At 42.1% G+C, this 17,965-nt stretch overlaps 1 protein-coding gene across 1 annotated transcript; it reads right to left on the bottom strand.

Moving 5' to 3' along the window:
* Positions 1–10,903: 10,903 nt before the first annotated feature.
* On the bottom strand, positions 10,904–17,826 carry cmtr2 (cap methyltransferase 2). The gene is given in 4 exon segments (XM_032518049.1): positions 10,904–12,600; positions 13,184–13,484; positions 13,486–14,417; positions 17,757–17,826. Coding segments are annotated over 3 exon segments (2,280 nt in total). The 5' UTR covers positions 14,409–14,417; positions 17,757–17,826; the 3' UTR covers positions 10,904–11,544.
* Positions 17,827–17,965: the final 139 nt, after the last annotated feature.

Here is a 17,965-nt window from a genome sequence, read left to right on the forward strand (position 1 = left end):
TAAAAAACTGAAAAGTGGTGCGTGCAAAATTATTCGACCCCTTTACTTTCAGTGCAGCAAACTCACTCCTGAAGTTCAGCGAGGATCTCTGAATGATCCAATGTTGTCCTAAATGACTGATGGTGATAAATAGAATCCACCTGTGTGTGATCAAGTCTCTGTATCAATGCACCTGCTCTGTGATAATCTCAGGGTTCTGTTGAAAGCGCAGAGAGCATCATGAAGACCAAGGAACACACCAGGCAGGTCCGTAATACGGTTGTGGAGAAGTTTAAAGCCGGATTTGTATACAAAAAGATTTCCCAAGCTTTAAACATCCCAAGGAGCACTGTGCAAGTGATCATTGTGAAATGGAAGGAGTATCAGACCACTGAAAATCTACCAAGACCTGGCCGTCCCTGTAAACTTTCAGCTCAGACAAGGAGAAGACTGATCAGAGATGCAGCCAAGAGGCCCATGATCACTCTGGATGAACTGCAGAGAACTACAGCTGAGGTGGGAGAGTCTGTCCATAGGACTACAATCAGTCGTACACTGCACAAATCTGGCCTTCATGGAAGAGTGGCAAGAAGAAAGCAATTTCTCAAAGATATCCATAAAAAGTCTCTGCTAAAGTTTGCCACAAGCCACCTGGGAGACACACCAAACATGTGGAAGAAGGTGCTCTGGTCAGATGAAACCAAAATCAAACTTTTTGGCCACAATGCAAAACGATATGTTTGGCGTAAAAGCAACACAGCTCATCACCCTCAACACACCATCCCCACTGTCAAACATGGTGGTGGCAGCATCATGGTTTGGGCCTGCTTTTCTTCAGCAGGGACAGGGAAGATGGTTAAAATTGAGGGGAAGATGGATGGAGCCAAATACAGGACCATTCTGGATGAAAACCTGTTGGAGTCTGCAAAAGACCTGAAACTGGGACGGAGATTTATCTTCCAACAAGACAATGATCCCAAACATACAGCAAAATCTACAAAGGAATGGTTCACAAATAAACGTATCCAGGTGTTAGAATGGCCAAGTCAAAGTCCAGACCTGAATCCAATCGAGAATCTGTGGAAAGAACTGAAAACTGCTGTTCACAAACGCTCTCCATCCAACCTCACTGAGCTCGAGCTGTTTTGCAAGGAAGAATGGGCAAGAATTTCAGTCTCTCGATGTGCAAAACTGATAGAGACATACCCCAAGCGACTTGCAGCTGTAATCGCAGCAAAAGGTGGCTCTACAAAGTATTAACGTAAGGGGGCCGAATAATTTTGCACGCACCACTTTTCAGTTTTTTATTTGCAAAAAAAGTTTAAAATATCCAATAGATTTCGTTCCACTTCACAATTGTGTCCCACTTGTTGGTATTTCTTCACAAAAAATAAAATTTTTATATCTTTATGTTTGAAGCCTGAAATGTGTCAAAAGGTTGAAAAGTTCAAGGGGGCCGAATACTTTCGCAAGGCACTGTATATATATATATATATATATATATATACAGTATATGTATATACTAATAATAATAACTTTTATTTATATAGCACCTTTCAAGAAACCCAAGGACCCTTTACAGAATTACTGTGGCTAAGCTAAATGAGGTTGTAGGCTGTGGTGAACAGGAGGTGTTTTAGGAGTTTTTTGTTGTTGTTTTTTTAAAGTATTTTTATAAATGTCCAGGATGTAGCATTCAGATATCTGCAAGGACGGTGTCCCAGAGGGGTGGGGCTGCAACAATAAAGGCCCTGTCTCTGAAGGTAGAGTCCGGTGAGAGGAATGGAGAACAGGCCAGCGTCTGGGGACTGCAGGTTTCGGGGTGGGGTGTATGGATGGAGGAGGTCGGAGAGGTACTGTGGGCCAGGGCATGGAGGGATTTGTAGTTGTGAAGGAGGATTTCATATGTGATGCGGGACCTAATTGAGAGCCAGTGAAGGTGGGTGAGGGCTTATATGATATATATATATATATATATGTTCATATCTCTGTGTATAATTTAAGTATTGTTTAGTCTGCCGTGCCAGATGTGACATGGTCCATATCTCTTTTTTTTAATTCAGAGATTGATTTGTCTTCTCTTTTTAGATGATCCATCTATCCTCTATGAAAGGGATAAAGAGGGTTTGTTGTCAGACAACAGCTGCAGGAGGGAAGAGAGTGACTTGTTTGCATCGCTGCAGAGTGGCTGTGACAGAGAGCAGATGTTCACTGTGATTGCTTAGTGGTGTGTTTATTTCTACTCTGTTCCTTGTCGAGTTGGAGCTGAAACATTACTGCCATGCAACATTTATCCTGTATAAAGACTCACTCTCCACTACTGCAAAATCACTGCAATCTCTGCATGTATTTAACTTTCACATTTTATTGTCATGGTCTGTTGTAATATTCCAATAATAAAATAATAAAAACTGCACATTACGTTATAACTGGATTATTCAATGTTCATGTTCGCAATCACGTACTAATGTACTGCATACTATATACTGAACCTGTATGTACAGCATACCACTAAATTAATGACAAATTATGCCATTACCAGCAGAAGTACAGTATACTCAAGCAATGCATGTTCTCTGCATCAAGACTACCAGTCCAAGCTTTAAATAAAAACAAACATTACCTTTTCTACTAAATTTAATATTTTATTAATATTTAGTATTATTTTAAGGCAAATCAAAACATTTTAGATTTAAATATGTTTTCTACAGCACGTAGGTGAGGTTTGTGCGTTTCTTAATGTCACTCGGCAGTTGAGTATGTCCAGCAAGTTCACGATGCACACATTGCATAAATTCTTGCTATTCTAGTATACGTTGGGCATTAACACGTACAAAAATCTACATACAGTACTAAGCAGTGTAAAAGCACTACTTAATCAATTTGTACGTCTTACTTAGTTTGAATAGTATGAATAGTATGTTAACATGCAATTTCTAACACAGTCTATATTTAGTGCATTGGCTCTGGGTATGACTTGCTAGTACATAACAGCCACGTTCTGTGAGGCATTTAGTTTAAATCACAGTAATGATTTGAACTAAATGCTAACATCACTGTGCTAACATACTCATAAAGCACAATGCAAAGTCATTAAGCAGGTATGATGTTTACCATGTTAACTATCTTTGTCCACAAGCCTAGTTTAAAAACACAAAATGCCATAAGTTCTGCTGGCATTTGTCATAAACTAAAGTGGAAAAATTATTTGAACCCAATGATAGCATTAGATGATACAGTTCCATCCAATAGTTGTTAAAACATTTAACTCAAAACTATGAATGTGAACTTTATGGTGGCGCTAGAGTATAGGGGATCACTATCGTCAATAGGATACATTCTCTGAGGAACATCTGTACAAAGTTTTGTGCAAATCCATCTATCCAATAGATGCTGAGATCTTTCAGTCTGAACCAAAATGGTAGACCAGCTGACCACCAACAAGAAGAGGACCTACTTTGACTTTCTATCTTCTCTGTATTGTACTGCTGTACCGCAGAACTGACGCAGCATCTGGCGGAGCATCTGCTTTGGCAGTAACAGTGTCATCAAATGACCAGATAACATGAAGGGAAATACAATATAATTACTGAAGTGATGACGTTAAACCTGCTTTCTCAAACAGACAGGTGTAACCAGAATATAGAGAGAGTCTCTAGTAAATGCAGTGTTTTTAGTTTTCACACAGAATGTTGACTTAAAGCAGTAAATCATTTTGGGAAATAAGCTCATTTGCTTTAATTTATACCTACCTTCTAACTGTCAGAAAGAAAGTGAATAATAGCGCGTTCCATTTATCTTGGAACTCAAGATCCGGACCTGAGAATGACGTCACATCAGAGTTGAAAGCGTTCCATTTACAAGTTGGATTTTTCATTGTTGGGTAAGTGCTAGCCAGGTTAGCTTTTGTTAGCATTACCAGTTGATGACAACGCATTACGCAGTTTTTTGTGCATACAAACAGCGTATCAACATGCCCACAGATAGAAGTTGGACAGGACTGTGTGTATGACTGATTTATCCATCCATCTGAGTTAGTTTAACCGGTATCGGGTCGCGAGGGCAGCAGCTCCAGTAGGGGACCCCAAACTTCCCTTTCCCAAGCCACATTAACCAGCTCCAACTGGGGAATCCTGAGGTGTTCCCAGGCCAGGCTGGAGATATAACCTGTCCACTTAGTCCTGGGTCTTCCCCAAGGCCTCCTCCCAGCTGGACGTGCCTGGAACACCTCCCTAGGAAGGCGCCCAGGCATCCTTCCCAGATGCCCAAACCACCTCAACTGGCTCCTTTCGACGCAAAGGAGCAGCGGCTCTACTCCGAGCTCCTCTTAGATGACTGTCCTTCTCACCCTATCTCTAAGGGTAGACGCCAGCTACCCTCTTGAGGAAACCCAATTTGGCCGCTTGTACCCTGGATCTTGTTCTTTCAGTCATGACCCAGCCTTCATGACCATAGATGAGGGTAGAACGAAAACTCACCTGTAGATTGAGAGCTTTGCCTTCTGGCTCAGCTTTCATTTTGTCACAACGGTGTGATAAATTGAACGTAATACCGCGCTCGCTGTGCAGATTCTCTGACCAATCTCACGCTCCATTGTCCCTTCACTCGGGAACGAGACCCCAAGGTATTTAAACTCCTTCACTTAGGGTAAGGACTCATTCCCTACCTGAAGAAGGCACTCCATTGGTTTTCTGGTAAGAACCATGGCCTCAGATTTAGAGGTGCTGATCCTAATTCCAGCCGCTTCACACTCGGCTGCGAACCGATCCAGTGAGTGCTGAAGGTCACAAGCCAATGATGCCATCAGGACCACATCATCCAAAAAAAGCAGCAATGAGATCCCTAGCCCACCAAACTGCAACCCCTACCCCAACTACGCCTCGATGTCCTGTCCATAAATACTACAAACAGGATTGGTGACAATGTGCAGCCCTGGCGGAGGCCAACCCTCACATGAAATAAGTCTGACTTACTGCCAAGAACCCAGACACAGCTCTCGGTTTGGTCATACAGATATTGGATGGCCCTGAGAAGGGACCCCCTCACCCCATACTCCTGCAGCACCTCCCACAGTTTCTCCCGGGGGACCAGGTCATACACCTTCTCCAGATCCACAAAACACATGTAGACCGGTTGAGCATACTCCCAACTCCCTCCAGGATCCTTGCAAGAGGAAAGATCTGATCCATTGTTCCACAACCAGGACAGAATCCACATTGTTCTTCTTCAACCCAAGGTTTGCCAACCGTCAAAGAGGGGAACCACCACCCCGGTCTGTTACTCCCTAAGCACCATCCCAGACCTCCATGCAATGTTGAAGAGGCATGTCAACCAAGAAAGCCCCTCCCCACCCAGAGCTTTTAGTATTTCTCGGCGGATCTCATCAATCCCTGGGGCTTTGCCACTGTGGAGTTGCTTAACTACCTCAGGAACTTCCACCAGGGAAATTGACGACAATGCCCACTGGAGGAGGATTGTCCACAACAATCATCCTCCAGCTCTACCTCTACCATAGGAGTTCCTCAAAATGCTCCTTCCAGCGCTCTATTACCTCCTCTCAACAGCCTCCCATCCTTACTTTACACAGCTTGGATAGTTCCCCGCTTCCGCCTCCTGAGGTGGCGAACGGTTTTCCAGAAGCACCTTTGTGCCAACCGAAGGTCCTTCTCCATGTCTTCTCCAAACTTCTCCCGCACCCGCTGCTTTGATTTGTTTGTGAGTTGACAGCTCCACCCGTCCCTTCACCCAAGTGTCCAAAACATAGGGCCTCAGGTCAGATGAAACAATTATAAAATTGATCAGTAACCTTTGACCTAGGGTGCTCTGGTACCACGTATACTTATGAGCATCCCTTTGGTTGAACATGATGTTTGTGATAGACAATCCATGACTAGCACAGAAGTCCAACAACAGACAACCACTCTGGTTTAGGTCAGGGATGTCGTTCCTCCCAATCACGCCTCTCTCTCCATGTATCATTGCCCACGTGTGCGTTGAAGTCCCACAGCAGAACTATGGAGTCCCCCACTGGAGCCCCATACAGGACTCCATTCAAGGTTTCCAAGAAGGCTGAGTACTCCAAACTCTTGTTTGGTGCATGTGCACAAACAACAGTCAGAGTTTTCCCCCCACCACCCGCAGGTGTAGGGAGGCAACCCTCTCGTCCACCGGGGTAAACTCCAGTGTAGTGGCACTCAGCCGGGGGCTTGTGAGCATGGTTCCCGGTTAGTGGGACACAAATGAGACAGAAATGCTAATAACTGTATGTTACTACAGTTTTTACTGTTGATGCACAGGAGCCTCCAGGTTGGATATTGAGCTCAGGGTACTATGAGGTTGATCGAGTTCTGAGCTCCGAAATCCGAGGTCAAGGGGAGTGTTTCCGACTTCCGAGTACTAATGTATCACACTAGAAATGTATTTCCCAAAATATCCAACTACTCCTTCAGCAGTTGACTCATGCCACAAAATGAGGACTAAACTTAAACTAGGTTACCTGAAACCTTGATTTAGTTTGAGACCTGAAACAAAACACTTTAACCCATTAGAATCCTGGAGCAATACAATACAGTCAGTTAATAGTCAGAATAGGGTGGGCCTTGCAAAGTTGTTCTTAACACCTTGCAGATACAATTATTAGGCATATAACCCTGACAGGATCAAGAAAACAATGAGTAAAACAAGGAGTTTAATAGTCATTTTGTTATGATGAGGATGTTTTGAGGAGTGTTAATACCTTTTTTTACGGTAACCCACTTTTTTCTCTCTCAGATTGACAACTGCAGTAACAAAGCGAGACTAACAAACAAGACAGTGTCTCTTGAAATGAGATCACAGAGAGACAACTGACTGACTGAGCTGAATCCCTCTGATGAACACATCCTGCTCTGCAGGGAACACAACTATCCTTCTCACAAGTTCCCTGTCCTGCTGCCTTATTTTTTGTTACATAACGAGTTTTTCGTCACCTGATCTGTCAACATCTTTTCTCTGTAGACAGCAGAGCAACTTGGTGAGTCTCTATTAAGCAGCGATGTGAAAACAAAACCACTCACAGAATCAGAGTCAAAATAACATTTATATCAGCCATAAATGCTGCTATTGATGAGCCTTACATGCATTTTGTCACATTTATTCTGACGTAAATGTGCTTTACTGCGTGCCTAAGAATAATTTTTCTTATAATACATCCGTGATCCAAACTAACCTTTTAAAACACCAAAGTCACACAATAACACAAACTTACCTAACGAGGCAGCAGAGACCAACAACTCCTGTGTTCTGTGAGGTATAATGACTGTGGTTAAAATATTCTAAATATAGCTTATATAACTTAAACTAATATTTGATTTTTTTTTTAGGTGGCTAAAATATGTTTAGCTGCAGCACCAGTCAACAGCAGTACATTGCTTTGCTTCTGTGTCGGTAGTCCTGCCTGCATCTCCAAATTGAAGGTGTGCTGACCGCCATCTACTGTAGGTAACACACACAGACAAGTACCAACCTCATACAACCCCCATACAACCCCAAATCTCACCTATCTCTTTAATAGGATCTCTAATATTTGGTTTTCGTCAGTGTGAATAGATACAGACACAGACTGACCTACTAACATTTCATCACCTCATATTTAGAGGTCAGGACACAGATCACAAGTTCACCTTCTGATTACTTCATCCACACAGATTGGATTATAGTCAGTGCAAAGAGTGGTGACACTGAGGATGGATTACATTCCTGGTGCACAATACGACCCAATCGCTTGACTCAATCTCACACACACACACACACACACACACACACTATTTGTGTGCTTCCTCTTCCTGTTTTGAATGCAGAGAATGTGGAAATTTGTCATTTATCAATTTGTATTAGTCTGTCTGATTTAATTGTTTGTGTGGGTGGGTGTTTGGTATCGCTGGAGTCAGATAAGTGAGAGGTCTTAGTGCAGCATAACATCATGACTTCACATGAACATACACGCCAACTTTTTTCAGCCAAGTGGCGTGTTATCTGTATGCATTTTGACCTATGCGCATGTATGTCTACGCTGTCTAGAGTGTACGTAAACATACACGCCACTTGCTGTGTTATCGCCACTTGCCGTGTTAGAAGAAAGCAACGGTTGAGATAAGGAAACGTGACACACAGTTGGGTTTAGCAAACAAAGAACTGGTTGGATTTAGGAAAAGAACGGTTGACTTTAGTAAAAAAAGAGAAACCGAGACGTGACATGTGGGACAAGAAGGAAACGTGACACGCGGGACACGATCCCCGGTCTCCTGGGTGAAAGTCCTGTGTTTTCAGCTTTTCATAGTACTCGTTACGGCGTAAATTCATTTGCTATCGCAAGGTAATGTAAGTCAATGGAGGCCAAACAGCGTTGATATACACGCTAAAAAGCAAATGTGTCTTGATGACATGCCAATAATGGCATACAAATTGGTGTGTCATACATATCCCATTTCATGAGATCAGTCTGCTTAGTGGAATATGACTTTTTGATTTTCTCTGATCCAGTTTTAAGCTGTAATACACAAGATCACAACATTAGAAACTCTGGAGGTATTAAACTTACAAAAGAAGCCTTTTCTGAGTTTTTTGTGATTTTTTGTGGGTATTTGTTAGGGGTTGACCCAAAATACAAACCTACTATATATCTATGGACTGAACACAGGAGATGACCACCAATTGGGCAAAACCAGATTAGAGAGTCATCCCTGTTTTGACCTACAAGATTAGCCACTTTTTAGAAAAACAATTCCAGTGATGGTCCCATGGTATCAGGATTTTGGATAGTCATCATGGAAACATGAATTGGTCATGTGACAAGGGCTGGGAAGATTGGCAGAACAGGCAGCCAAGTGACAGTACTTTGATTCAATGGAAATCACAATTGTCAGATTGACAGCATTCTAGCCCATTGGATTGGGGGGGGGGCACATCAGAAGGGGCTATTATCCGGTGCTGGAGTTGAAGGCAGTTGCAGGAGATTCTGCCTGTTCTTCTTATTCACAGATACCGAGGAATCCTGGTTTAATCAAAAGTATCAGCTGCGTCTGCCAACACTGTACTAATTAAAAATCTACCAAACGTATCCACAAATGCCTGTGTACACAAAGGAAAGCAGCAGAGATATGACTGTTATCACATAAGACAACAGTTATCTCACATTAACAGATGCACAAAATATAATCACACTACTTCTAGTGTTAGTGATAGTTTGGATGCTTATTATGTCTTCTATTAGTTCAACAGGAACTAAAATGAAGCATTCATCATATCAGTCCTAAATTTGACTCCAGCAAATTAGTACATTTAGACTTCATGTAATTTGTCAGTGCACATTTTTATTCTTTTTGTAAGAAAATAAATTCCACAGTTACATTGTACTGATACACATTGTACTGATATTATAAACCATAAACTAAAAATAAAAAAAGACTACAAATAAGCAAAAACTGCATCTTTTTACTTTCGCCATTATACATTTCTTTTCTCAACAGCTCCTTAGTTAAGAGCTCATGCAGTATAAAACATTTAAGTGTACGCAGTCTGTCCTTTTATACGCGTATGGAACTTTTTTTTTTCCTTTACCAGACACAAGAGAAATTAACTGAAATACAGTAAGTCGCCTATAGGCTTTATGATGGCAGAAGGACTAAAAGATCCATAATTTGTTGTGAAACACAACAGACACAAGGGTAAAACCCCCGGGTCTATGTGATGTGGATTTCAACACAAACCATCTGTGACTGACATGAGGTCTGGTGCTAAGGGTTGGACTAATGTTTATTCAACCTCCCTAAAATCCTCAGTGAATTCAGTCACGGATGAGTTCTGCTGATCCAAGTGCTGAAAGTAATTTGCATTTAATGCACTGCAAGTTTGCATTATCAGACAATGTTGCTCCTGCCTGCATGTTGTCAAAAGCATTGCATGTAGCACAATTACATTTAGTCAGAAAGATGTTTTTGAGACTTTACTGGTGAAGGTTTACCCAACTATTTTTGGGATTTGATCTAATCAGAGACATATGTATGTGTAAAGTCAAAATTTGTTCCCGCGGTACAGGAGTCAATCTCACTGGTAATGTGATAGGGACGGATAGAGCATTGAAATCAACGTAAGCTGGTGGCACCGGGAAGATTTCAAAAAATTTACGAGGCATTTCGTACAAAAAAAAAACTTCACAGTGACATTATTGAATCATAGAGACAAGGGGAAGTTAAAGCTATAATAGGCCTATGTATGTGGTTAACTCAGGTGCAAAATGCAGTAATAGATTTCTATCTTTGGTTTGCATGAATTCCTGTCATGTCTACCCGGGAAAACTGAAACTCCTGCGTTATTGCTACGCCACCGGGAAAACTAAGTGGTGCGATATTCAACTAAACAGTATTAAAAGTGTGTAGCTTAATACTACTTAGGTATTAGGCTAGTCGGCTGAGTCGAGTCCCTTCATAATGTGGATGAAATAAGACGTGGAAAAAGGTGCACAAACGACGACAATGCAGGATACTATTTGAAATATCAGCAACAGAGAATACAACGGATAGAAGGTAAGATACTAATCCAGTCTCTCTCCAGCCTCAAATACGGTGGAATAAAAAAAAAAAAAAAAAAAAAAAAAAAAAAGGCCAACAGAGTCTGATAACTTGCTTAGACAACATAAGGAACAAAACGGGAGTGGGACGGGATTCTTTCTCTCGGGATCTCGCAGGACAGGATTTGTTTTGGGGGGGAGGCAGTCACGTTATCGGGATATGCTGGGAGTATTTGTGGGCTCGGGATGCGATAGGAGCGATAATTAATTGGCGTGTCGCCCTCTAGCCGGTATCAGACTCTGACGGTATGATAACCTTCAGCAAAAACATCACGGTTTCACAATATTGCAACTACAGCTTTGAAATGTAATACTTTGAAATGTCTGGGTAAAAACCTTTTTTCCATTGAACACAATGTATTTTATTTTTACACACACGGGACACTGGCAGGGAGAGGGATTTCTAAACTGCACTTTCTATTTTTAACGACTCATAAAAAACAGGTCATACTGCAAGGAACAGTATTACGGAAAATTATAATGGTTTTGAAACTATGACTTTTTCATGCTGCGGTATACGTTGGAAACCAGTAAACGGCCCATGCCTAGGTGTGGAGTCAGCTTACCAGACCTCTGTAGCCTGCTCCTCATCTCTGCTTGAGGCTAGCAGCTACATTAGCCACTACTAATATGACGGACTTGAATCTCTGATTGATGTGTCGCTGGTCGAGTTGTAATGTAGGTAATGCAAGCAAGAAGAAGGACAGAGTAAAAAAGACTATCTTGGATTCTGCTGCATCAGTTTTGATCCTTTCTTTAAAACTGTCCATTGCGAGTCTGACAATGTTTATAGGTGTGCAATGCTAAATCAGTGGAGTAATTTCTTAATATCAGCATACAGAAATGATTCAGTGTTGTTAAACAGTCTGCTGATTAGACAAGAATAGAATTGACTGGGACCTAATGACAACTTCTGAAGCAATAGCATGTACCCCAGAGTCCAAGCTCACTAAAATGTACTATGATTGCATGAGCAAATGTAGCTTCTGTTGGATGATTTCAGAGTTCATGGTGCGCAGGAACTCAGTCAGTCCTCCTGTGAGCAGTTCCTCCATGGGAACAAACTGCAGCACCTGGCGGTCACACCCAGACGCCAGATTTTTACCAGAGTCCTCCTCGTCTCCTAAAAGCTGACCCACACAGTTATGGACGTCAGTGAGAAAAGGGAGTATTCGTGCAGCAGCTTTAGGGCAGAAGCCAACACACACAAGCACTGTCCCAACTACGCCTGAGGGGGCCGGACACCTGAATGTGACTGAGCGAAAACACACATGCAGGCAGAGCACAACAGCTGCGGTGACACGAGAGAAGGCAGAAAGCACAGGCAGCAGCAGGGCATCCCCAGAGTTCAGGTTCTGCAGGGAAAACACAACACAACCTAAGAGCTGCTGCTGGTACCGCGGCTCCCCGTCATGCAGCGTGATGCAGCCTCTTTGAGGAACTGAAGGCTCTGCAGAAAATTCTAAGACTAAATCCCCTGGTTGGTTTTCACAGGCACCCCACACTGAGCATCTGCCAAACACCAGACACCGTTTCTTCTTTTTGATGCCATCACTGTCAGATGTGAAGATGCAGAGAGCTGCAACATCGGACAAGATGGAGGCTGTGCAAGTCACATGGCAAGAGTCACAGGGAGGTGCTTGAGTCCTGTCTACTGCTGGGTCCATCAGGGCTTCATTTAAGTGGTTTAACAAAACTCCTTCACAGAACGGAGAGTTTCTGACTGCAGGCAGTGCAGCACCGATGATAACGTACCATGAATCGATGTGACACTCTGACAGGGGTCCTTCCAGCACGCAGCTGGTTCCAACGGCCTCCGTACAGTGTCTCTGTATCCAGGTAGCATGGCAACCCCTCTTGATGCGCTCCCTCCAGCTCAGGGTCTGCAATTCCCTACGCTCATTGAAGGAGCCTGTTTGCTTCTTTTGTCCCAGAGGTCGGCCCGCTGAGACGCTGCAGCAGGCGGGACTCACCGTGTTACGAGAAATCCATCGACTCCGTGGAAGGAAGCTCACCTATACACAGAGACACTTGATCAACATTATACATATTTTGCAGTATGAAACACGTAATAAATATCTATAATGTACCAATTGAAGGCGACTTAGGTTTTCCTATCTGCTCCAGAGCTGAAAAAAAGGGAACAGAGGCAAGGGCTCCACATGAGTTTAACATGAACTGGTGAACCAGCAAAAGATTACTACTCCTAAACTTGGGTCTATTTAAGTCATGTACTAATATCCAAAACCCATAAAGACTCTATATTTCACTGCAGATCTTCAAGACGTATTTCTCATTGGAAAATTTTTATTTTACTCAAATAGAGTGGAAAAAGAATTGAAAAACTTATAACTGACCAAATAAGTTTAAACTTAATTTTTAGGAAGTGGGGCCTTTGGTGACTAAAAAAAAAGGAAAACAAACCTTCATTCCATGAGAACTGGACAAAACCCCATTGAAATGAAGCCCGGGGATTGTTTAAACCCCTCAAAAAAAGATTCCCAAGGCCCTTTTAAGGAAATTCGTGTTGGGTTTTTTTCAAAGGTCAAGAATGGGTTATTAATAATAAGTTTGGTTCATGACAGTTTAGGTTTTTACAGACATTTCCCTGGAAGCGCTGCATTTTCCCTGAGCCGTACAGCCCGAGTAGTCGAGCCGTGTTTGCTCGGTGCTATTCCTTTAAACGCGCAGGTTTTCTGTGATTGTGTCCACCTGGAGCGTGTGGAAGTAGGGGCCATTCTTCAGGGTTTTTAGAAACGACATGGGACAAGTGATTTGGGGGAAAAGTGCCCTTTTTTTAGAGATGTGGTCCGAATAGAACAGTTGGAGAGCAAAAGGCCTAAGCTTCCGCCATCTAGTTGACACACAAAAAAAACCCAGGTTGCCGACTTTTTGGGCAGGGTTTGAAAACACTGACAGAGCGGAAACAGCAGTTCAGCAGGTAGAGAAGGCAAACGGAGGAGTGCTCATACAGGGTAAACATCTTCAGCACAAAAGAGCCACCGGGGCTTAGGAGCAGCAGGGCAGCCGTGACCTCACAGTAATGCAGCGACGCCACCAGCGCCTCCTGCTCGTCTGGCTTCTCCTGACAGTCAAAACTACCGTCTGCTGTCACCACATCAACTCTACGCATGTTAGCCACAAACGACTGCAGCTCCAGCAAATGTTTTTGAATCATGATGTTACCTGTGTTATCTGAGCCAAAGAACCACCAGGGCAATGTGTTAGCGATTAACCGATCATCTGCGATCGTCGTGTTGCCACTGTTAGCCTCGTGGTACGGGTTAAGAGTGTTAGCGGCCCAGCTCCAGTCACAGTAACGTGTGGACTCGCTGGTTTTGATGTAATGGTTCAGAGCGGTTATGAAGGCCCCTGGAGCTTCACAAAGGTGGATTGTGTTCAGCTCGCCATTTTGAAGAGCCTCCTGTGGAAGAAGATTGAATGTTCCCAGGATCTCAGAGAACTTGCACCAGGCCTGAGTGCAGATCTCTGCGTTGGCAGCAGAACGTACAGCGGCGATCACCTTCCCGGCTCGATTGGTGGAGTTGGTGTGCTGATGCCAGACCTCGACGTTCTTGTCACTGAGCTGGTTTTTAATATCATTGAGCGACGCCTTCAGGGCCTGCAGCCGGGAGTGCTCCTCCACAGAGTGTCTGAGAGCAACGTTTGGGTCGGGGATGCACCACTCCCCATTGGAAGGTTTCACATAGGTTTTAACTTTACTAAAAATACTTTGAATCTCGGTCAGTGTTTCAGGGTCAAACGTGTTTTTGAAATGCTGCAGCTTTCCAACGTTCCTCCTGGTCCCATTGCCTGAGCTCATCCTTCACACCTGTTAAAGTAGAACAACAAGAACAAGATTAAGAAATGCATGTAATTTGTGTTTTGGTGTAATACACCAGACTGTTCACTGTTTATGTAACCTGCTTAATGTGGCACAAGTAGAGTCAATCTTAAGGACAGCAAGCAGAACATTTCACCGTGAATTATACCAAGGCCCGGCTATGCAACCCTTCATTTTTTCTCTACATGCATGAGTGGTGTTGAATTACTTATGTCAACTCATTATGATGTGACGCCCTCAGGCAAGAGGGCAGACTGTAAATATTGGTGATTACATCACCAGGCCAGAGCTTCACCCAGAATGACAAGAGATTTTCCACACCACTACCACAACACACTGTCTCCTCTAATAAGACTTGAAAATAACAATTTGCACTGGCAAATCTTCATCAACATTTTAATATGACGACTACATGGTGGTCCAAGTCAGATTAAGGGTTTTGAAAACCATTAATCTCCAAATTGTCAACCTTTCATGAGCAAAGAAAACCAGTTTTCAGTGACAGCGCATTCTTCAGATAACCCAGTGAGTTTTTAAATGATTTATGTATCTTTAAAAATAGAGATACATGGTTTCACGAGACAGCAATGGTGTGTTTGTTTGGCTGAAACAGGAGGATGGTGATGTACGTTAGTTTGTGATGGCAAGACTTTTACTCAAACAGCAGAGTGTCCTAAAAATAATTTTTAACAATTCATGTAATTGTTGAGCAATTTTTAACTCATGACATAAAAATAAATTTATAGTCAGAGTCAAATTAACCGGAAAGCTAATCCTCTGCTCATGTGCACATGATTTAGATGACAACACTGGGTAGGAGAACATATTTCTGGGTCATTCCTTGATTAGTCTGCAGTAACTCAGTGATGAATGGCAATATATGCTATGAAGTTAATAACAGCACATCTATCAAATATTCCTCATCAATCATATTGCTTGTGTGTATGAAAGTGCTCCGTCCTGTTTGTTGAAAAACAGCCTAATGTTACTGTTTTATCCATAAGAGATTTAGAAAAGTGATAAAGAGACTCAAGATAAAAGAAATAATTAAATTTGGTCTCACTGGTCTGATTTTATAATCTTAAATGTGCCGTAAGAATATAGAGAATCTTTGAGTTATTAGCTGTAGTAATACAGTGGGGCTTAAAAGTTTGGGCACCCCAGGTAAAAAATTGTATTAATGTGCATACAGAAGCCAAAAAAAGATGGAAAAATCTACAAAAAGGCATCAAATGACAGATTAGACATTCGTATAATGTCACAAAAAGTTAGATTTTATTTCCATCATTTACACTTTCAAAATAACAAAACCAAAAAATGGCATCTGCAAAAATTTGGGCACCCTGCAGAGTTAATACCTTGTACTGCCCCCTTTGGCAAGTATCACAGCTTGGAAACGCTTCTTGTAGCCAGCCAAGAGTCTTTCAATTCTTGTTTGAGGTACCTTCGCCCATTCTTCCTTACAAAAGTCTTCCAGTTCTTTGAGATTTCTGGGCTGTTTGTCACGCACTGCTCTTTTAAGGTCTATTCCTTGAAATTTTCAGTTATGTTGAGGTAAGGAGATTGTGAAGGCCATGGCAAAACCTTCAGTTTACGCCTCTTGCTGTAATCCACCGTGGATTTTGAGGTGTGTTGTTGGATCATTATCCATTTGTAGAAGCCATCCTCTCTTTAACTTCAGCTTTTTCACAGATGGCATCAAGTTAGCGTCCAAAATTTGCTGAAATTTTTTTGAATCCATTTTTCCTTCTACTCGTGAAATGTTCCCTGTGCCACTGGCTGCTATACAACCCCAAAGCATGATTGATCCCCCCCCCCAATGCTTAACAGTTGGACAGAGGTTCTTTTCATTAAATTCTGTGCCCTTTCTTCTCCAAACGTACCTTTGCTCATTCCGGCCAAAAAGTTCAAACGCTGATTTTTGTGGTGAGGACGTAGAAGAGGTTTTCTTCAGACGACTCTTCCATGAAAACCATATCTGTAAAGTATCTCTTTATAGTGGAATGGTGTACAACAACTCCTGTGTCTACCAGGTCTTTCTGGATGGATCGTGCAGTCAAACGTGAGTTTTGACTTCCTTTTCTCACAACAACAGAGGATATTGGCATCTGAAAACGCTTTGCTATCTTTTTATAGCGTTCTCCTGCTTTGTGAGCGTCAACTTTTTATTAGTTCAGTTTTCTAGACAACTGCTTAGAAGAACCCATGGTGCTGATTGTTGGGGCAAGGTCAGATGAGTCTGGGTATTTAAAACCTTAAGGTTGACATCACCTGGTCTTCCAGACAATGATTGAGAACAATCCATGACCCTGTCAGGTCTCAGCTTTCCAAAGCCGGCGGTGCATGCCAGAAACTCTGCATGGAAATAAAATCAAACTTTTTGTGACATATTATACGAATGTCTAATCTGTCATTTGATGCCTTTTGGAGATTTTCCATCTTTTCTTGGGTTCTTTATGCAGATCAATACAAATTTTTACCTGGGGGTGCCCAAACGTTCGAGCCCCACTGTATCCAAAACATAACACATGGACACTAGCTTAGCATTACATGCCTGCTAGCTGTAGTAAAAGGAGTAGGTTAAAATATGTATTAAACAATTAGTCAATCAAAAATGCACACATCATTAATGAAGTTTAAGTGTTTATCCCACCGAGTCACAATTTTTTTTTGTATTCCAGCCAAAACAAATTACTATAATTTTCTAAAATAACGACAGATTTTGATAATTCATACAGACATGAGAACTGTAAACTTTGATATCACAATAATGGAATCTCAAAGATAGGCAATAATAACATTGAATTACCCCCCACGTAATTATTGCACATACTGAGTGATAATACTTTTACTACATTCATGGTTGTAACGTTAGCTATGAAACAGGTTAAGACATTACGTTTTTCCAACAATGGGATGCTTGAAATTAAAAACTCTGCAACAAGAAGAAATGGACTGCGTTGTATTTCCTATTACGATACTGCAAAGCATTACAAAAAAAAAAAAAAAGAGTGAATCCTGCACAGTCTGTATTCAAGCCCTGTTGCTGTTCACTAATCTATTTAACGCTAAAATTTACAGTCACAGCCTTATGTAACTGCATGTTTTGACACAGTAGACAAATGTTTTTGTTAACACAAGTTTCTGAAGCTGAAAGGGACACTTCCTACAGGCGCAGTGCTAATGGTCGAGTTGTGTCTCCTAAAACCCGCAATGAGTGACGTTCCTGTGTTGACTAAAGTCTCTTAGAGAAATACCTCTACAGTCTGAGGAGCTGTCTGTCGACAAAATGTACCAGCACCCTGAAAACACCGAAGACAAACTCACCGGACTGTAGCTGCTGTAAGGAAACGGAAGCACGCTTTCATGTAATTCAGACAGCACTCCGCATGCGTACAATCAAGAAGGCGGGGCCTCTTTTAAAGGACTAAGTCACTTTTTTATTTGTTCAAATCAGTCAAATCTCAACGGAAATTATTACATATCTGTATCTAAATAATGCAAAACAATGGAGCTTGAAAGGTTAATTTTGCATT

This window comes from Etheostoma spectabile, chromosome 1 (assembly GCF_008692095.1).
Source record: "Etheostoma spectabile isolate EspeVRDwgs_2016 chromosome 1, UIUC_Espe_1.0, whole genome shotgun sequence".
Lineage (NCBI taxonomy): Eukaryota > Metazoa > Chordata > Actinopteri > Perciformes > Percidae > Etheostoma > Etheostoma spectabile.